The sequence below is a fragment of the Lycorma delicatula genome, chromosome 5 (genome assembly GCF_047948215.1).
Source record: "Lycorma delicatula isolate Av1 chromosome 5, ASM4794821v1, whole genome shotgun sequence".
Lineage (NCBI taxonomy): Eukaryota > Metazoa > Arthropoda > Insecta > Hemiptera > Fulgoridae > Lycorma > Lycorma delicatula.
The window spans coordinates 80,956,118-80,979,545 of record NC_134459.1 but is presented as its reverse complement, the minus strand read 5'-3'; the positions used below and the strand labels follow the sequence as shown (position 1 = coordinate 80,979,545).

General features: G+C 29.0%; 1 protein-coding gene across 1 annotated transcript in view; it reads right to left on the bottom strand.

Annotated features, from left to right (window-relative positions):
- Hsc70-5 (Heat shock protein 70 cognate 5) overlaps nucleotides 1–22,940 on the bottom strand; it is a 39,608-nt gene extending 16,668 nt beyond the window's left edge. The window contains exons 1-6 of the mRNA XM_075366469.1: nucleotides 22,750–22,940; nucleotides 15,887–15,936; nucleotides 14,328–14,473; nucleotides 10,201–10,324; nucleotides 5,910–6,111; nucleotides 2,592–2,698 (exon numbers count right to left, since the gene is read on the bottom strand). Coding sequence (XP_075222584.1) covers nucleotides 2,592–2,698; nucleotides 5,910–6,111; nucleotides 10,201–10,324; nucleotides 14,328–14,473; nucleotides 15,887–15,936; nucleotides 22,750–22,851 — 731 coding nt within the window. The 5' untranslated portion in view covers nucleotides 22,852–22,940. The remainder of the gene's footprint in view (nucleotides 1–2,591; nucleotides 2,699–5,909; nucleotides 6,112–10,200; nucleotides 10,325–14,327; nucleotides 14,474–15,886; nucleotides 15,937–22,749) is intronic.
- Nucleotides 22,941–23,428: the final 488 nt, after the last annotated feature.

The following is a 23,428-nucleotide window of genomic DNA, read 5'->3' as shown; positions in this document are numbered from 1 at the left end:
AGTAGTTCATTTGTGATTTTTTTTTAATCTACTTGATTGTACTGTAATGGATTATTAAATTTTATTTAAGAATAATAATCATTTTTAGTATCTTTTGTATCAGTGTTAAACAATAGTTTGTAACATCAATCTCAGAAACATAGATTGTTTATGCTCTCAGTATATTAGACACTGCATCTTTTTACAAACCCATATAATATATCATTAGAGGCGTGCCTTTCAGTTTATTTACATGTGTGTTAATATCTATCTTCGTTCTTGTGTTACCAGAGTTTTTGTAAACCCACTCAGTCTGCGAGATTAACACTACTGTAGAAGTAAATTTTTGCTCAGTCTACCCGTCAGAGAAAAAAATAATATATTTTAGTATATATTCTTAATATATATTCTATTAATTTGGACACATCATATTTGCATTTTTCAGATCCAGTTCCTTTATGTCTACTTTTTTATTACTATTGTTTGTTTCACAAACAGATTCTCTCATTTTATTTCATTGTATTTTGTATGTATTTTGCTGATTTTTTTAAACATCAGATGTCAAAAAAAAACAATTTCTAACTACACACTGAAAATATTTGAGCTGGAGCAACATGAATCAAATGTTAGTGATGACGATAATGGGTCAGATGACTCTTACTCTTACATACCTTCTGATGATCTCTAATTGCACTCCGATTACGAGATAGTGAATCAGATAGTGTAGCAACACAGATGTTGCTATGGAATTTGAAGGTCAACTGGCAGATCCAATACCCAACCCAAAGTTTGGAGATCGTTATTTACAGATGTGATGTTGAATGAAATAGTTACAAACAAAAAGCTTAGAGTAATTAGGGAAAAGTTAAAGAATCCAGAATCAACAAATTATAAAAATACTTATAAGATTAAACTGAAGCTAGGACTCCAAGTTTTATGCATTTTTAAGTCTTATAGAGAAATTCTGGCATCCCTATTTGCAACTGATAGCATAGAGTATCCAATTTTTCATGATACAATGTGAATGAGAGATGTAATACTTTGCTTCTAGCACTGCAGTTTGACGATTCAAAAACTCATGACTAAAGGAAAAAAATGATCCAGCTGCAGCCATTTCAAAGTTTTGTCAAACTTTTATAACAAACTGTCAAGAATTATATTCCATCGGCGCACATGCAAGCATTGATTAAAGTTTAATAACATTTACAGAACGTTGCCAATTTAGAATATTTATGCCAAAAAAACCAGTTTGGTACGGAATAAAAGTTGTTTTGCTTAACAGATGCCCATTCATCATAAAATCATCTAAAATCAAATTCATCATAAAATCTGAAGAAAAGCAATCATTCCAAAAGCCAACACAGGCAGGCAGTTAGTTATACATCTTTCAAAGTGCACAATATGGGAACCAACAGAAATATTACTTGTGGTAATTTGTTCTCATCCATTGAATTAGCTAATGAGCTACTGAAGAACAAATGTTTGTAAGAAGGATGAAAGTCAAAAAGAAGGGAGTTCCTGCAAGACAAAAATAAGGTAGTTCAAAAAATTAACTTTTTATCGTAAAAATACATTTTTATCTGAAGAAATCTAAAGTTGTAATTGTTATTTCATCAATGTATAAAGCACAGTATACAAGATGAAAAAAATAAGCCAGATAATACAGTTTTATAATGTGACAAAGTCCAGTGTGGATATCCTTATTATAAAATGCAGCAATTACTCAGCAAATTGACACTCACAGATAGCCACTGGTCATATCTTATTATCTTACATCTGTAAGCTGTGCAAATGCATTCTTACTGTTTCTTCATAAACGACAAACCAGTTTGACTTCATGAAAAAGTTGAACAAATCTATTGATGCATTTATACATTTGATGACAAGACTGGCATGTTTCTAATTTACCTGACTAAGTAAGAAAATTGATTTCAAAAACAAATAACCATAAACCAAATGCTTTTAAAATAGATTGGAGAAAAGAAAAAAATTTCAGGTACTGTTTGTATGCGAAAAACTGTGTAATGCAGTATTAAGTGTAAAGTATGAAACTCCGAAACTGTGTAGAAGGTTAAAAAAAAAAATGTAATAAGTGTGCAAACAGTCTATAAGATTTTATAAACATTTTAATCTCATTTTCTACATAATTTCACTAATTATTATAAGTCAACTACGCCATGTTATTGTAGTCTTGAATGTACAGTTTTTTTGTTTTTTAAAGTTACCAACTAAGAGTTAATTTATTTATTTATTTTTTCCCAAACAGTAAAGATTTACCTTAATTAGTATTTTAGTGATAAAATAATTATTTAAAAATTTTTGTTTTAGAACTTCCAAGGGATAATACATCTTTACTTTCCAAATTTATCCAAACAAATTCACCAGCAACAAATTAACAGCTAAAAAAATCTAAGAATTGTAACCCGGAGTAAAAATAAATGTATGAAAAAATTATATATTAAAAAGATTATAGTTCCATTTTTTTACAACAATAATTATTAGTTACAGTTAAATAATGATCAACTAAAAAAAGTGTAGATTAAAGTTTAATGTAAACTCATCTATCAAAATATTATTACACATTACAAATTATTATAAAATTCATTCCTCACATTTTATCTTCAGTCTTGTCCATTCCATATGCCAAAGCAGCTGCAGTAGGTTCATTGATTACTCTCAAAACATTAAGACCTGATATTTGACCGGCATCCTTAGTAGCCTGAAATAATAAATCAAGAGGAAATTTAGTAACACACATAATCTATACAATTTAATCTCACATTTTTTTATATATACATAAAATAACCCAGTATATAATTTACAGACATCATAAAAAAATATTTTTTGTAATCTGGACACCACATGACTTCCTTGTATGTCTATTAAATTACATATACACATTTTTGCTGCACTTCATACAAACTTATTTTATTTGAAAGTGAGATACGATCCTCTAATTCTTTATTAAAAGTGGACAGTTACCAAACTGCTAAAATATTAGTTTTTATTAACATCAAATATTTATACAATTATTAATTTAACAATCTTACCTGAAATATTAGGTTAGAGTGAAAGTCCCTTGATTATACTTGAATAAACTGTTTACCAAATAATCCAATAATAAAAACTTAAGTATTCTACACTATTAGGTTAAAATTAATATTTGTAACCAGTATACTGGAATTCACTAATAGAATAGTATAATTATTATTAATTTTTATTTGTAAGGCACACCAGAAATCTGAAATATACACCAGAAATCTTGTACAAATTATGCACAAGTGAAAAAAATTTTCAACAATCACTAAAAATATATTTTATTTTTCGTCTAATTAAAAAAAATTATTTTTTTTAAATAAATATACAATTTTTATAAGAATTTGCTAAAGAAAATCCAAAAATAATAAGTTTCTAAATTATGATTTTCAATTAATATTAAATAATCAGATGTTTCACCAAATCTATTTACAAAATAAATCTATTCACCAAATCTATTTCGTATGTGTATTATGTATTTTCGAATGCAATAAAAAAGGGAGGTGCACAACTAGATGTTACAACAATGCTAAATCCAAAATTTCAACAACCTGCGGCTAATCATTTTTGAGTTATGTGACACACATATGCACATACATACATCACATCAAAACTAGTCAAAATGGATTCAGGAAAGTAAAAAAAGTTAAAAAGATGAAATCTGAAGACTGAAAATTTTTACGATCACAATTACTTCCTTTACTTTGTACAAGGAAGTAAAAATGCACCCCTTACAACATAATGTTTTGCAAATCCTGGAAGCTTCAAAAGTGGCTTGTTAGTAATGCTTGTATAAAATAAAAATGAAATGTTCATGATTAAAGAAAGCCACATTAAATAAACCAGTTACCATAACTCACTAGTTGGAATGTCACTATGCTATAGACATTTGCTAATATTTACACCATATTAATAGGCAACCTGAAATGATGAAATGAAACATTCTTTCAAAAATAACATAGCAATTATCAACAATTAAAAGCATTCAACGAAAAAATAAATTTAGAATGAAATAGTTATTCCACATTGTCTTCTTCACAAGGTATAGTTCATAAAATTTATATACTTTAATAAGACCTCCAATAAAAACACAAATATTTAAAGATTCTCACTGGAAAAATTTCCTAAGAACAGTCTCAAAAAACCCACACAACCTAACAGCATAGAGTAAATGAGAGATTATACATAATGTAGAAACAAGCCGTCTTTGTATACAAAATACAAGCAAATACATAAAAAAATTGAGAAACAAGTAAGACTGTGTTAGAAACCAATCATCTGAACATAAAAAAATTGAGAAACAAGTAAGACTGTGTTAGAAACCAATCATCTGAAGGAATTGAAGTTCAAAATACAGGGTGTCCCGTATAAAACGCAACCCAACCTTATATTGGTAGATATTGAAATAATAAAGGCATGTGTAAATGTAAATGTAATTTTTATTACCATCAATTACCTTACATTTAGAGTAAATGTTGGAAGTGGCGCCATCTTCTTGAATACAAGCTTCAATTCTTTTTACAGCATTTCTTGCAACTTTTTTCAAAGTTTGTGGCTGGATATTTAATACAGTTTGTTAAATATTGACTTTCAATTGTTCAAGTGTTTGTGGTTTGTTGCTGCAGGCTTTTTCTTTGAGATAACCCCATAGAAAAAAGTCCGTCGCAGTCAAATCTGGAGATCTTGGTGACCACAAGCCTTGACCGATAACACGATTACCAAAGAATTCCTCAACGAAATCAGAAGTTGAACCTGCGTAGTGCGATGTTGCACCATATGTTGTAGCCAGCAGTGTCTGTCTTCTTCTTCCAAGAGTGCAATGAACTGAAATAAAATATCCTGTTATCGTTCTGCATTAATGGTGTACTCAAAAAAAAAAATAGGACCGATTATTTTCTTCCGCGATATCACGCACCACACGCCTAACTTCTGCGGGTGTAATTGTTTTTCGTGATAAACGAAAAACAATTACACAATTCAGCACTCCAAATTCTACTGTTTTGGCTGTTTACGTAGCCATCCAAATGAAAACGTGCTTCATCTGTGAAAAATAAAGAATCCATAACATTAATTCCCTCACGCAGAAATCGACGGAACCATTGACAATATTATAGCAGTTTTTCTTTGTCAGGCTCAAGAAGTTGATGAACCGTTTGAATGCGATAAGGTCGTAATTGTAATTGTTTGGTCACCCAATGAACAGTTGATTTAGACTAATTAATTTCAGCAGACAAATGTCTGATCAATTTATTTGGCGAGGCAAGTAATCGGTCTTTGATTTCAGTGACTGTATCTGTATTCAACACTGACGCAGATCTTTTGTGTTCCTTGTTATTAACAGAACCAGTCTCTCTAAATTTTGCAACTAACCTTAATACTGATGTTTTGTTAGGAGCTGGTTTATCTGGGTACTTATGGGGAAACAAATCTTGCACTGCAACCACTGATTTCGTACTGAAGTATGACTCAACAATGAAAACGCAGTCATCTAGCAAAAACACCATCTTTTCTCTAGCAATACACTGAACATTATGATTGCATTGTTGTTACTATCGGTAACATCGCCGCAATGTTCAGATGTTGGAAGAGTCCATTTCAGTAACGAGTAGGGGAGTAAGCTTGACTTTTGAAATTTCATGAATGAGGGATTGATGGGTTGCGTTTTATATGGGGCACCCTGTAGATGTTTATCTGATTGAGTGAGTGACCATCACAAAAATTTATGGAAATCATATGAAACTGAGATAAAGCACATATAAAATGATAAAAAGCAAGAGGAAGGAATGACAAAAAAAAGGAAAACTATAACAGGGAAGGATAACTTGAGAACAGAAAAAAACAGCATGGCAAATGAAAAAGGTAAAATAATATCTTGTTATAATTACAATAATCACCTGTCTTTGTGAATCATTAAAATAAGCTGGAACAGTAATAACAGCATTCTTAGTAGATTGGTTTAGATATCCATCAGCAGTCTCCTTCATTTTCATCAACACAAAAGCACCTATCTGACTTGGCGAATACATCTTACCATCAGTTCCTTGAACCCAAGCATCACCATTTGACGCTTTGACTATCTTGTATGATAAAGTTTTCCTAACAAACATTATTAAAAATTACACAAACAAGTAAGAAACTACCACCATGCAGTTTATATTAAATTTATACTATTTTATACTAATTAATGATAAAATATCAAAAATTTATATATAGATTCTATTTAATTTAGAATTAATTATATTTTACTGGACTAAACACCTATACAAACAATTTTGAGTGAAAATTATACAAATGATCACATTAACTGTATTAGACACAACATGAAGTGTAGCTATTAAAAATAATGAGACTAAAGCTGCTACAGAACTGCGCATGCGCCAAGTTCATATGACCGATAGCTGTGTAGTGTGAAGCCTTTCTTTCAATTGCTGCCATTTAAGTTTCTGTAGTGGATATATTAGTCTGGCCGTGGTGTTCATTTGGATAACATCTGTTTTGTTTTGCTGAAAAAATGCAAGTTTTTTTATTAGAGCAAAGAATAGTCGTGAAATTTCATATGACACTAGGGAAAACCGCTACTGAAACTTATCTTTTTTAGAAAAAGTGTATAACAATGAATGATTATCGTGTGTGCAGGTTTTTTTGTGGTTTAAGCATGTCCTTGATGGCTGAGATGTAGAAGATATTCGCCCGGCTCACACTTCCATATCAAAAATAGATAAAAATATTGAAAAAAAATTGGTAATCTGATACGATCTAACAGTCGGTTAACTATTCTTGTCTTTATTCAAGGTCTTTGCTCAACTCCATGAAAAAATAAGAAAAAAAAGACCTAATTGTGGAACAAGTCATGGGTTTTTCATCAGGACAATGTACTAGCTCACACTGCATTTTCTGTCAAGATGTTTCTAGCCAAGTATAATGTCCCAATGTTAGACCATTCATCTTATTCGTCTGACCTGGCACCATGTGACTATCTGTTCCTCAAGGTCAAATCTGCATTAAAAGGAAGAAAATTTCAAACCGTTGGAAGCTGTGAAAGAAAAAGCAACACACAACATGAAGGGGCACACAGAATTCCAGCAGTTTTGAACAATGGAAACTGTAGGGATAGAGAAGGGGTGTATACATTGAAGGGGATAACTAAATGTAAAAATTTTAAATAAAATATTTTACAGCATTAGTCTCGTATTTAATAGTCACACCTAGTATGTTCTTAAGAGGAAACTGAAATTTCTATTCCAAGGCCCTGAAAATGAAAATATAACTTTTCTATCTACAAACTAGAATCAAATCTTGTTTTAAAATGTTTAATTTATTATTACACCCAACAGCCAGGGTCAAGTTGTTCACTACAACACATACATGATTGTTGTAATATTACAGTTAATTTTAAACACTTTCTGTTAAACAATTGGCCTTTTAGATATTCAAATGTAACCTTTTTTTAATCCAATATATTATTTATATAAATTAATTATCAACAAAATTTAGCTCTGCATTTTTCTTATTCCATTACTATTCTATAATGGATTTAATCTTCTGAAATTATACAACTGTAATGTAACACTAATCAGCTTGTATATATTACCATAATCCTTGCATATCAATATATTTAAATGGGTTTGATTAAATGCATGAATCTCCTTAAGTCTTAATAAAAAATGTGAAAATGTTATTTATAAAGTTCAAACAATAGTGCAGGTGTATAAAAATATTGAATAATTAACTTTTATTAAGGCTTAACATAATATTACAATTTTATAATTTAAAAGAGTTCAATGTGGATTTTAAATTATTGCATTACATTATCAAATAGATATCTATGAACATGGACCTTGTATTGAGCCAGTGTCAACACATTTCTTTTTATCAATAACAACATATTGTGCTACATAGTACAGGCATTACTTTACTTTCCACTACTGGACAACAAAATTTACATATACATTCATAATACAATTCAAAATTTCAACAGAAAATTTTGAATAAAAAGGCAAATTATTAAAAGAATATGTTTTAATGTAGATACATAATTTTAATACCAACTGAAGATATGGGATACCATGAAAATTAATAATTGGAAAATAATACGGTAATTTAACTAATTTAATTACTGTGTTTTGTTGGTTTGTATTTCAAATATTACATTTTATTAACACAATGGTCAATATGTTATTTAATTTGAATTTTCAATATATATATATATATATATATATTGAAAATTATATATATCTTTAAAAATTCAAATAATTCAACACACTGGCCAGCGTGCTAAAATTCAATATTAATTGAAACTAAACTACCTAAACACAGTAAACAGAAACATAAACTTACCAAATTAATGTCAATAATCTATTTTCACAGAATAATTGTTGAATTTAATACCAAATAATGATGCTGGATCCCACAAAAATCAATTATTGGTGTTAATTTAGTACTGTTTACAGTGTTTTAAAGATTTAATTAATAAATACACATACAGAAATATTCTATACGTTAGAGTACCTGCTGAAAAGGGGAGTGTAATTACAACAAATTAGTAAACATTTGTAAAAAAAATAAATAAAAAGGCAGAAAAACAATATATATTTTATTTTTGGGCGTTTTATAAAATATTTGAATGAAACAATCATGGACTTCCATGTATTAATAAATGTTAAAACACTTATTTATATAAAACTTTAATGTATACCTAATCTTATATCTTAATTTATAAATAATTAAGTTCAAGGTCATGTAGATGTGACCACATTACATTTAATTGATAATTAACATTAAATTACTGCTATTTAAGAACTTAAAAATGCAAACACAATGAAATGTGATAATTATTCTTTATATAGTTCATAAGTCATACAGTGTTTACTGTACTCTTAAATTATAATTTATACAATAAACTATTGATTATGCCTAAGAAAAAAAAAACCTGTATATGTATGTAGTTGAGTATGCACACAAATAGAAAAAAAATTGTTAATGTATTTAGTTGCTGAGAATCTAATACTATGTAAATATTACACTATAATTTATTAAAAATGTCATGTACTCACAAAACATTTCAGAAATAATTTGTTGAGATTAAATTAAAATTCAGAGGAATAATATAGTTAAATAACAAGGAATTTATTTTATAAAATGTACATTTAAAATTTTTCTCAAAACTGCATCTTTATTAATTACAAATGGTAAGAAATTATAACATATTGATGTAAAAGCATAAAACCAGAGATATGTCAATAAGATATTAATGAACTACAGAAATTTAATCAAGAATAAGTTTATTATCATTCTTTGATAACAGAAATATTTACATTCAACAAATTCCTTTATTTACACCATTATTTGTGGATAAATTTAAGTCACAAAAAAATTTGACCAATCTTTTTGAAAATTCAAAAATTTTTTCCTCTGAAAAAAATTTCTGTTCTTGTATCTACTAATAAAAAAAAAAACCTAATATAATGATGAAATAAAATTAGAAACACTTCAAAAACATTTTATGATTTTCAATAAAAAAATGTATAAGCAAGTATGTCTCTAATATGCTTTTTGGGAGAGCTGAATATGGTATTCTAACATGGCTCTTTAATGTTTGGATCAAAAACGGTTTGTTACAGAATGGTTAATATAAAATCACTGTTCAAGAACTTCCTCCTTTCATCCTGAGTAAAGGCATTTAATCTCGTGTGGGATTATTGGCAGGGCAGACACCCCACCTGGTGAGTCTTACCAGCACTCCTTAGGGTAGAGATTAATCTTTTTTAATCCTTCAGTGGATTAATTGTCCCTTTCTGAATATCAGCCCTTTATTATTATCCTTCCTCCCGCTGTTCTGCAGGTTTTGGCAGAATATTAATACCTCACAGGACAAAAAGAGAGTATATTTTAGAGTTACCGTATCTTTGGTATTTGAGTGCTTCAGTGGGAGAAAATCTGAAAAAGGGTTTTCAGGACTTTCTGGGAGAAATGCTTTTCAGTTAAAGCTAGGATACATTAATATCTACTAATACAAATTTCAGAATCGTACAAAAAAATAATCAAAACTTTAAATGTGGGATACAATAATAATACATAAATGGAATGTACTATATTACTTCATCATTAGAAAAAGTTAATTTTTACATTTAATATAGCATTTCACAGACAACCATAAACATGAAATAAAATATTTTTAACACTTACATATCTTTTTTAACTTCTGGATCATCAAATCTTCGACCTATTAGTCGTTTAGTAGCATAGAAGGTATTTGCAGAATTAGTCACAGATTGTCGTTTAGCTGGCATACCAACTAGTCGTTCGCCATCTGCACAAACAATAAAACATTAAAAATAGCCCCTTTCTTAAGTAAATTAACAAAATATTACTACATAACTTTTCAATTGAACCAGATATATATAAAACAATAACTACTCTACATAATAAACATAACAGTTCCTCTGGGTCAAGAGTAAAGTTGTTATGGTAAGACAGAATATATCACCTGGATTTTGGTTAAGGGTGAGTATACAAACATAAAACATGTTTACTTCTATGATGAACACAATTGAAAACCTCTTAACTTCCCATAATAACCCGAGATAGATGCTTTTATTCTTGAAAATAAAAATGGCATTCATTTTTAAGTCACTGGTAACACATTAGGTCACATAAAGAAGTAGTACTTTTATTATTGCCTTCAACTCAAAAAAGATTGTAATCTACAGTATCTCAATACAAGACTCATTTTTTAAAATATAATTTCCTTACTTTATTAATCACTTAATTAAATGTAAAATACAACGTTTATCTGTAAAAAGCCATTCATTTCTATTTAACTTTAAGACAAACCCTGATAATATAAAGATTATTAATATCAATTTTGATTTAAATAGAACAAAGGCAGTACAAGGCTTAGGGTCCAACGTCTTAGATATCCTAAGAATTAACTTCTATGTACCCAGATCAAAAGATAAAATTACTATGAATTAATTGGGGGTATTAAACCAAAGACTGAGGACAGTTTTTATTAATCTCAAATTAATTCATAATGTCCAATAATATCATTATGCTTTTATACCTAACAACCTTCACAACATGTATGTTGCTTCATCTCCCCACCTGTACTTAACAGTAGTTCCATAATGTTTTTCATTGTTATGTAATTGCAGTTTCTGATAACAGTGTTCTTTATTACTTCTGATCTTTTTATTTTTTTTATATGACAAACCAGAAATTAACCTTGAAATAGGTAGAGAGCAAGGATGCTGTATTACAATTTTTAATTTAAACAAACTGACATGCCACATAACATCTAACAAGAGGTTGTATTAGACAAAGAGGTCTACACTTACTTTATTCTACTTTTACTTTACTCTACACTTACTTTTTTAGTAGGTAATGGTACATGTAGAGAGGGGAGACCCTGTGCAATTCATAGCCAAGTACATAAGAATGTCTTCCTTTGGATATGCTGCGAGTACAAGACCATCTCAGACAATGTTGCTGGTGTAGTTGACCGACTTGGCATCCCTGGATCTCCCCTGGTTTGGAAGAGGGAGGTGTGCAGGGAAGTGGAGGGCAGCGGAGGCAATGCTTGACCACAAGTGGCAGGAGAGATGGGATTAGTCAACAAAAGGCACATGGACCTACAGAAATGACTGCCAAAAACTCTCTAACTGGGGTACACATTGACCCAGTTTCTTATGATCATGGATGTTTTAAGGCATAATTATGTGCATGAATGCTGAGATCCCCAGCAGAATGAGATTATTGTGAGGAGGATGATACACCGGAACACACAGTGTTCATGTGCGATCAGTTCTTGCAGCATAGGGAAGTAACCCACTGGGTTGGTCTAGTGGTGAACACGTCTTCCCAAATCAGCTGATTTGGAAGTTCCTGTGTTCAAGTCCTATTAAAAGCAGTTACTTTTATACGAATTTGAATATTAGATAGTAGATACCGGTGTTCTTTGATGGTTGGATTTCAATTAACCACAGATCTCAGGAATGGTTGAACGTAGACAAGACTACCACTTCATTTACACTCATACATATCATCTTCATTCACCCTCTTAAGTAATACCTGAACAATAATTCCCGGAGACTAAACAGGAAAAGAAAATAAGTAAGCATAGGGAAGTATGCAGGGGAGAATTCAGGATGCTTACCACAGAAAACAGCATTGGAACTATGCTGCAGACCAAACCATGATGTTGATAAGATCATCTGAACAAAGTTAGCAGTGGGTGAATAACTCCTTTCGTCTCTATTGGCATAGATCCACAACCCCAAGGTCAAGGTTAAATATTTTTTTTTAAAAGAAACAGAAAGATCGTGATGGCTCGAAGGTGTGGGGCCAGCAACAGAGGTGTAGATGGAGACAAGACACATGGGGTGCTGTGACAATCCACAAGGTGGTATTAAAATCATACATGCTTTGCTAACCTAAATGTGGTTATAAATAAAATAGTATAATATACACTAGAAAAAGGACTCAACTTTATGATAATAAAGATCTATCAAATGTAGTGCTCAATCAAAAATGTAATCATTGCAGTATGATAGATAACTTTAATGCACGCTTATAATAAATATTTTAAATAAGAGGGTTATTTTTTCAAGGTCCGATCGGTCACAAAATAAAAACCTGTGCAAAAATCAGATAAACCTTGCACGTATGTGTTGCGCAGCGTCTCTAGTATGGCCTTCAATCATGCCACGTCACTTCGTTTAGTTCTGAACACACAGCTAGTACATAAACATGTCTACAACAATAGCATCTCTGGCCAAGTGTGAAGTAAGTGCAGTAATTCAATTTCTTCAGGCTGAGGGGTGTAATGCAACTGAAATTCATCGACGAATAAGTAATGTGTATGGTGAAACTTCAATGAGTGACACAGCAAAGTGCGACAATGGTGCAGGAACTTTAAAGCAGGACGTACAGATGTTCATGTTGCAGGCGGTCAGGGAAGGAAGCAAGTGTCAACTGATAATCTCATTGAGCGAGTGGATGAGGCAATTCGAGAAAATAGTCTATTCACGATTTCTGTATTGAGTGATTAGTTTCCTGAAATCTCATGGTCAGCTCTATACACCATTGTGAGTGAGAGACTTCAGTACCGCAAACTGTGTGTGTAGAAACATGGCTGAAAACACAGGTGGCTCCATTCTATGACGATGGTATTGGAAAGTTGGTACCATGCTATGACAAATCTCTAAATCGGAGTGGCGACTATGTAGAGAAAAAATAGCGTAAGTATAACCAGTATACTTGTTACAGATTAAAAATTTTTTATTTTCACTGTGGTTTTAATTTCGTGACCGATCGGACCTTGAAAAAAAAATAATCCTCGTAAATTCATAAATCTGTTTAATAAATAGATAAACAGGGTAAGTAGGTAGCAGGAGATAAATTTCATGGCTCAGTATCTTGCTGTTACAAATTTCTATTAAGAAAACTTTTTAAAATGAACATCAACGCTCATTAGGTTTAGGTTGTCTACAATACTCCGCAAATAAAAAATGAAATAAGGAGGAGTAAAATGTTTCTCTTTCCATTTAAAAATACTTTGCTATAATGTTTTAAAACATGTTTTCTAGTAATTGGGTAATTTTCAATGTGCTGTTCAACAAGATAAATTAAATAAAATATAAAATTTGTGCCATTATTTTTAATTTTTAATCTCTTCATCCCTTTTTTTCTAAAATAACCATTACAGATTTACACTGAATTAAATTTGAATTTAAAATTCATTAAATAGAAGGACAAACTTATCATGAAATAGCAGGTAGGAGTAATGATTACATTATTAACTATGACAATTTAGGGGATGAAGAGATTAAAAATCACTAAATTATTGATTATAGTGGCATAATAGAAGGCACTGAATCTTTTTGAACAGCACATTGCAAACTACCCAATTATTAGAAAACGAAAGTATTATATCAAAATATTTTTTTCTCTTATGGAGCACTTAATTGGCTTTGATATACAAATTAAAAATGGATGTACAGAAATATCCCCTAAATAAATAATAAATTTTGTAAAAAAAAAATTGATAAAAATGCAGTACTATGCTACCAAAAAATTAAGTGATTATGTCCACCAATCAAACCCCAAATTATTTTTTGTTCCCCAATGTTATTAATTATTTCATGCATAAAAAAAAATTGCTCAACTCGTGTGTTTTGCACTGTAATTCACAAGTGTTCAATAAAAAAAAAAAATTGATACAAATATTTCAAATTAACTAGATAACCAGTCAAAATTGTACCTACTAAAGGCATATTTTTAACACATACAGCCTCACAATTTGAAAATATTACCTTTAGTAAATGCTACTACAGAGGGTGTTGTTCTTGATCCCTCTGAATTTTCGATAACTTTAGGCTGTTTACCTTCCATGACTGCAACACACGAGTTTGTTGTTCCCAAATCAATACCAATAACAGCACCTTTGACACTTTCTGATCTGCAATAAATTTTATAATACAAATGTTGTAAAATAATCTTGAATTATTAAAATATAAAATGATCTGAACTTCTGACATATAAGCTGCTTACAAGGCTCATTCAAATAATTTCCTCAAAATATGATTTTCAGAGACGAAAAATAATGTAATCATTGCAGCAAGCTGATAACTCTAATGTATACTTATAATAAATATTTAAAACCAATTCATAAATCTATATAATAAATAGGTAAACATGGCAATTTTCTATTACAAAAACTTTTCAAAATAAACAATACTAAGAGACTTCTCTGGTAATTATTTAGAATGATGCAAACTCAAAAGTCAATATTCTTGGCATATGTTATTGTGTTCACCACACTGATTACAAATATACCATAAAAGTTTTGCTTTATTGTAGATTTTGATTTATACAATATTAAAATTAAAAAAATTACATATTCCCATAGAAGTGAAAGCAATGTTTTGAATTTAATATTCTCTTGCATTTACATTTTAAATCGGCCAATTTAACGTTTAAGGTTAATTAGATGAGGTTATGTTGTTAATTAGATGAGATGATTCTGTGTATTGAACTTTATACAATACACAGAATCATCCAATTCTCTTGCATTTACATTTTAAATCTGCCAATTTAATGTTTAAAGTTAATTATATGAGGTTAGAAAGTGAAGCGCAAGGCATTAGGTTATGTTGATATTGTATAAAGTTCAGTAGACAGAATTATCCAAACCTAACCTTAAATATGTTACAACAAACAATTACAATTAAAAAACTACCAAACATAAAATTAAAATGACTATTTTATGTTCAATGTCTGTATATTATAAATCTTACCCTATTTCAGTCAGAATGCATAAACGTTTTTAGCAAAAACATTTTTTGTTACCTTTATTTAGTATGCACTCATTCAAATTTACTATTTTTAGAGTTTAAAAATACCGTTATCTCCAATGAATTAAACACTTCAAATTTACCTTAAAAGTAAATAAAATTTATTTCTAATTATATATTAGACTAAACTCATTTTCACTCTGATTTGTATGAACCAAAATGATAGCCAGTTAACTAAAAAATATATTAATATTTGCCAGTAACAAATTTTTAATGCGTGGTTTAATTTTAAAGAAAATTTTTATTAAAAAAAAAATTAATACCAAAGATCTTAAGTACAGTTGTTTTTATGTGTATAAATTACAGGCTTAAAATAAAACAAAAAATTATATTATACACCATAATGATTGAAGAAAGCATTTTAGTTTTCTTCTGTCAATGACTATTAATTTCAGTTTAATCTGTCAATTATAACTAACGATGATTTAAATTATGTTGTCACTCTGCAATGTATTTAATTAATATAATTATCACTCTAATTAAAATTAATACCCATTAATAAATACTTTTTTACTTACTTGTTTCTTGCCTGTACACCATGTTTTGCAGCAATTGATGGCCCAGCAGTCTACAAAAGTGAAAAAGAAATTAATAAATAATTGCAATAAAAATGTTTATCTCCTAAATCAAAGACCCCCTTGCCAAAACATATTCCTCAGTTTCTCATTTCTATTGCTTTAACATCTGAAATATTGAAAATGCCTTTACAGAAGTATTCCCTTGATTAAAAAAAACAATGGTCATGGTTGGTAATTTTCCATTGATTATTTCTATTCCCAGTATGAAATTTTCACAATTTACTCTCTTTAACAGTAATAAATTTCTTTAAAAAATTGTCTGTTTTTTATACTTCACTTAACAATGAATTATTAACATGTTATAAAAACTTATTAAAACTTATAAAAACATTATTATTAAAACTTTATATGTACTTTCATACTTAATGAACACTGTATCTTAACGAATACATACACACCTCTCTGCCCACTTTACCCAAAACTCTCAGTATCTATTCCATCATTCTTTAATTTCTCACACTAGCAAAAAAGATTTTCTAACATATAACAAAGTTAAAGGGAATTTGATAGGATAAAAGGGCCAAATTTTGAGTCAATGGAGGTAATAAAAATGTTTTGTGGTCATACTACAAAAATATGTAGTCAACACTTTTTTTTTTATGCAACCCAAATATAAATTTTTAATAAGTGTAACCTAGCTAGTAAGGTAACCAGTTGTAGATTGAATAATAAAATAAAATTCACTTAAAGAAATTGCATTAAAAAATAGCTAACATTCTGTCTAACCATCTGACCTTGTCCATAACCTATTATTATTTTTATTATGTAAAGGAAAACTACGCAGCGCTCCAACATATTAAAGTACAATACCATATTTTCTTGTATTATTTATTTAATTATATTTTGAAGTAAAAGAGCTGTATACAGAAGTATTTCTTTTAAGAAATTATGGCCAAGGTCATATAATAGGTAACACCAACACAATGAGTTACCTTATCTAATCACCCTTAAAAATATGTCTCAAGTAACAAGATATAAACATAATATGAGGTGCTCAATGATTCTGATGTGGTCATCCCGATTACTAAAATTTGCAAGGCTTTATATAAAATTGGCCCTATTCATTCTAAAAAAAGAAAGGTGATCTTTAAACAAAACCATTCCTGTTTTGTAAATTCCTTAGTCTGGGTTCAAAAAACTGGCTATTGTTATTAATTAAGAACTTAAAACTGATTCTGTCTTACAGAAACAAGGCATTCTTTTAAGGATTATATCTTTAATATATAATTTGACTACAACTATTACTTGTTAACCTTTTTTCTGTAACACTATCTCCCATATTTGAATGTCTTTTACAAAAATTTCTCAGGATTTATCAAAGTATAAAATTAGGAAAAATATAAGATTCTTTAAGAAAAATAAATATTTTTCCTATTTTCTACTCATTTTCCTATATTCCACACATACAAATTTAATTGATTTTTATGCAAGTTTGTTTAAAGTATAGATGAAGAAATTGATAGTCTTAAAAGAAATTCTTGCCATTTCTTCATCTATACTTTAAACAAACTTGCATAACTATCAATTAGAAACATTATATCTTAAGAAAACACAAAGAATGACAGACTCCTTTAAATCATATTTGAAGAAAACAAGCAAACTATTTAAACTGCTTTAAATTATATTTGAACATTTATAAGATATTAAAAACAAAACCCACTTTTAAAATGCATTACATAAAATTAAGTCTTTAAATGTATAAACAACTTAGAACTAGGCAAAAATTTAAGTGCCTCTGTTCACTGTAATAAATGCACTATTTTTCTAAGTAAAGAACATAATAAATTAAATGTATTTTTCTAAGTAAGAACGTTTAAAGGTTTGATAAACTAAAACCATTTGAAAGTTAAAACGCACATGAAAATAAACCCTCAGAAAAAAACTGCAAAGGATATCCATAAAAAATATATAAAAGAAATGTCAATAGATAAAGAAAGAAGGGGTTAAGAGAGCTCCCTGAAAAAATGAAAAGCAATAAAAATTATGAGTTTGAAAAAGAATTTTTAAATATTTCAATTTCATATTATCATCTAAAACACTAAGTGTTTTAATGCAATCCTGTATTAACCCTCGAAGCGGTGAATACATCACTTCTAAATTGCCAAGTAATTTTGCACAATATAGCCTTTTTCCTAAACTTTATGGCATTTTAATGATATTTACACTGTCAAGCCAAATAAATACCAAATTAAACAGAAAATCTCAAAGAATATTGCTAAGTTAATATTTTTTATCATTAATGTAAAGTAATAATTTAGTAAAATAAAAAATTAGGAATATAATCTCTAAGAGGAAAATCTTGCTTCTTTACTATACTTACTTGTTTTCAAACAAGTGAATAATTACATTTATCCTGAGATACATATAATAGAACATTTTATTCTATGAAAAATTGTTTTTGTTTCACTATTTTACATGCAGTAGAAATGAAAATTTAAAAAAAACTATAACGCAAGATAGATCTTACGTTGTAATCACATTATTATTTTGTATCAGGGTCTTCAATATCAATGTCAAACTCATTTTCACTATTTAAAATATAATCCTCTATTTCACTACCACATAACCCTTTACCTGCCACGTTTTTATAATATAAACATTGTTATACACCTAAACAAGGCAAAAAAAAAAAAATTACTAACACTAAAAATGGTAAAGCAAAACATTTTGATGAAATGACAATGAGATGAGGATCAGTAAGATGTGAAACCAATTACGCAGCAGTTAACAAAGTGACATATCACCGATGACAGAGAAGTCCCTGAATTTACCTAATGTGCTCTTTACTAGTAAAGGCAAGGTGCATATTCAGGGAATTTACAAACTACTGCTCTACACAGTCATATTCCAGTGGTACTAGTAAAATAATTGTGACTTCTGCTGTGCGATATGATAATGTTACAAACATTATATTTGACTATATTAATTTCAATGTTTAATAAAACATACATCAGTTTTCTTCCTCTTAATTACAGCTATTTTTGTACATATAATCAATTTTATCTTTTGTCCTATTATTTTATAATAAAAGCAATTGTTTTCTTAGTCAATATACTTAAAACATAAACATAATGAAAATATATTGTACTAAAAAAAAAGTATATACAATAAAGTATAAATTTCTTACATAATTTTTTTTTGTTTAAGTAATAATATTATGACGAACAGATACATAAGTCATAAAATAACGGGTTAAAAGCATAAAATAGGCATGCAGCTATAAGCACTATGTAATTTGTAGACTATTACTAATAAAAACAAATATTCTGTTCTTTGCACTGGAAATTGCAATAGTAGTTACTTAAAAATGGGCATGATAATCTTCAACTGAACACACAAAACCTCTTCACAGTCAAATCAGTAATTTTGTGTTTAACATTATTAAGTTCATAGACAAAGAAATAAATGGTTAATGGTGCTTCTGGTGAAAACAACAAAATGTACTTGAACACTAAACTTAAGCTGGTCTATAGTAATTGACATCAGGAAAATCAGATACAAAGCAGAGGCTACTTGATCCTCAAATTCAAATACTAAAGGAAAAAATAAACAAATTACTCCTCATAATAAATATGAAATAAGATAATTTTTAAGATGTGTTGTTAGAAGAGAATTTCTTAAATATTTTGAAATATTATAAGGAAATACCTACTATGAAAATTACACAATTTTTAACACAAGGAACTGAATGAACTTTAATGCTTGTAGGGGAACACTAAAGAAAATTATAAAATCGATGAGTGTTCAATTCAGGAAGTGGAAAAACAATAGACATTTTGAGTGAATGAGATGATGTAATCACAAAACATGCATTTTTTATTAGGTATCTGAGAAAAATGCAATTTCTGGGCAAAAGAGACTGGTAGTATACTAAAACGAAACTTGAGTGAACACACATTATATGGTAAAAAGTGCTGGCAAAGTATCAGGTGTTTTTGTTAACAATAGTGGCTTTTAATTGTGGCTCATGCAGGTGGGGACATGGGATTCATAGATGGTGCTTTTTTAATGTAAGATTTCAAGAGTAAAACAGAAGACTATCATAAAGATATGAACAATGAAAATTTTTTGAGATATACTGAAAAGCAAGTTATACCAGGGCTACCGACAAATTGTATTTTAGTCACAGATAATGCACCTTAACATAATAAACAAAAGGATAAACCTTAGTCATCCAATTCATTGAAAAGGCATTCAGAGACTGGCTCCAAAAAAAATAAAATTAACTGCAGCCCAAACCTAACAAAAAAAAAAAAACTTTTAGAAATTTCAATCTCAAACACTAAATAACAAAGGAATTACAGTGCTTAGATTGCCACCTAACTAGCTGTTTTACCCCTATCAAATTTATTTGGAATTTAGTTAAAAACAAAATTTGAAATCAAAATATGCCCTACATGTCATTAACACAACTGAAAGCCATTATATTAGATGCCCTTTTATCAATTACTGGAAAAGATCAGTGTCAAACTTTCAGAAGATAATTCTTACTGGAATATCAGAGGCATTAATGAAAGATGCCGTTGAACATAGATTTATAAATAATAGAGATGAATATGAGGCATCAGGTTGTGAGAACAAATTGGAAATTAATTCAGCTCAGAAATGAAGGATTGTTGGCCTATCATGATGATAGTTCTACTGAAACTGCAGACTAAAGTTACGGATTGTATTAAGGTAGTATTGATGATTAATTTAGTAAATTAATATAAAAATATTTTATTTTTATTCTGCAGCTGTATCCAAATTTTTTTGATACTGTAGGCATATACGTTCAAATTATTACTTATCAGCTTTGAATGTAATGTTGTGAACTACGATACAGTTTACTGATAAAATTCATTTAATAAAATTGTTGTGATTAATTGCAGGTTTAATTTATTCTATTTATGATCACAGTAATGTAAATTAATACTTTCAACTGTGTTATACCATAATCAGAAGGAAATTACAGTTCCAAAAAATACAGAAACCTATTTTAAACTAACATTTCTTGTTTAGAACGGAATGACAAGAACGTCACTTTGTTCAGTAGGACTAAGCCCAGACTGTGCTGTATTATATCTATTTCTGTCTATAGCCAAACACAGCAACAGTGCTTCAGTCAAGAGTGCAGTCTGTTCATTCTGCCAAACCACCTCGGTCAGCATTTGAAAAAAGCAAATATAGCCAGATTTGACAAATGAAACCTCAAAAATTCCAACTGATCTGCTGGTTTGATGTTACATAATATTTATGTCTATCAATTAGGTCACCAGTTAACTCGTATTTCTTGTCTACTGCCATTCATGGACTTCACAAGTAATGATATGCTAACAAATTAATTTAATTTTAAGAACTGTAATTGAGTTAACTTATTTATACAGTTATTGATCAAAGAAAATACATTTTATATACATAAATGTATATAATACAGTTTTTTTTTTTTTAAATAAGAACAGTTTAAATTTACCACGGCCTGAGCTTTTAAACTCTTATATTAAGTAATTTTGTATACAACGCCAACGCTTAACACAATGATCAACATAAATCACAAATTTCTGCAAGAAAAACATGTTTATGTTATCCAATCAATAGGAATAATGCCATGTATATTAGCATTTAAATTAGCTGTTTAAGGGGTATAGTATTATAGATCTGTTTACTTCAGAGATCTAATACATCAATTGGCAATTGATATAATCAAATATAAATTTTAAAAATCTTTTGGAATGCATTTGAGACTAGTCTAAAAATATCTATGCCCGTATTACAATCAATTTCGCCTCTGAGTAATAAGCTATAAATTAAGTAATGAGAAATTATATAAAAGTTATGTCTGGCTCAAATTTTTCTCTCGTACATTGCTAATTAAAGTGCTTGTACTTCTTTTCGCAAGTAACACTTTTAACAAACTATGATAAATCAAGAACAGATTTTTTTGTGCATATATATCTAAAGAAATACATACAGATCCTTACAAAAATAAATATTTAATAGCACCAGTGGGCATAGGGCCCATTAAAAGTCAATATTTTACAAAAGATTCTGAACAGTACTGCAATGAAAAATATTTAAATTTAACAATTTTTTGCAAAATAAAACAAAGAATTAAATGTCTCTATGTCACAATAATAATATATATCCAAAACAAATAACTAATTTTAAATATTTCATTCGGTTTTCTAGTTTTAAAGTTTGGTATTTAAACATAAGAATGCAACAGATCAAAACGAAAAATGACGAAAATTGCATTAAGAGGCGAGTGTTGAAGTTTAGTACAAGATTATTAGATTTATAATTTGGTAATGTACTGAATTTTAATTTACATACACTTACATCATTCTCAATTTGTCTATTTCTGTATTACGAAGTTATAACTTGAGCACAATATAAACATAATATTATTGGCAAAAAGTATTTTAACAGTATTTGGTTAATTTTCACAATACTAATATTCAGATTATAATTGTTTAACACAATTAGGTTTATTAACATATTAACAGTGCTGAAAATGATATTGCATAATGTTACGAAATATCTCAATTGAACATAGAATCTGTAAAAATATTAATTATTTTACATATAAAACAAATACAACTTAACTCTTACAGATTCAGCCCGGCTGAATACAAATCAAGACAATACAAATTCATCTACCCAATAAACAAAAAAATATTTACGCAAATTACTCTAGAACAATAAACAACTTTGGAAAACACAGAAATTGTCAAATTAAAAAAATAAAAATAGGCTAGGGAATTAAAACCTAACTCCATAGGTCGTGTCCCTCACAGGCAATGCGGCCTCTACTTTTTACTTACCTTTTTCAACAATGTACTAAAATAATGTCGACTGGCTATATCTGAAGAAAAACAGGCACAGTCTAAGGTTTTGCGACCAACATTTCTTGCTACGGCTAACATTTTAGTAAAAAGGGATTATAGAAAATCGGCTTCACGTGCTTAATATGATGTAATTACACCAAACTCGACGACACTGATAGAGACCAAGAAAGCATGCGCATGCGTTAAATAGTGACTTAACAAATGTAAAGGCGTAGAACATTATGGAATGTTCTATAAAAATAATATTTTACGAATTCATAAAATAATATTGTTATTATGATGAAGATTATGATTAATTGATAAAATATTATTTTAAATGCTCCTAATGTACGGTTTAAAGTAAAAGTTCATAAGAATAAAAGAAGTGATTAAAATAGAATATATAGTATTTGTGAAAAGGAGGAAAAGAAATAAAATTTTACTGTCTTTTTTTTTAAATAAATTTATCACTCAAGTAAAAATTACTTTAAATTTATATAAACAGTTGTACGATTTATAAATATAATTTTAAATTCCTCAGTACTCCAAAGAGGTTCCAAGGAATAGTTTTATGGCAACAATTTGAATAGCATGGGAAGGGGTGGCTTAAAAAATAACTAATTACTTACTATAAATACTCAGAAATATTACTTTCAAAAGATCTTAGTAAAATTCT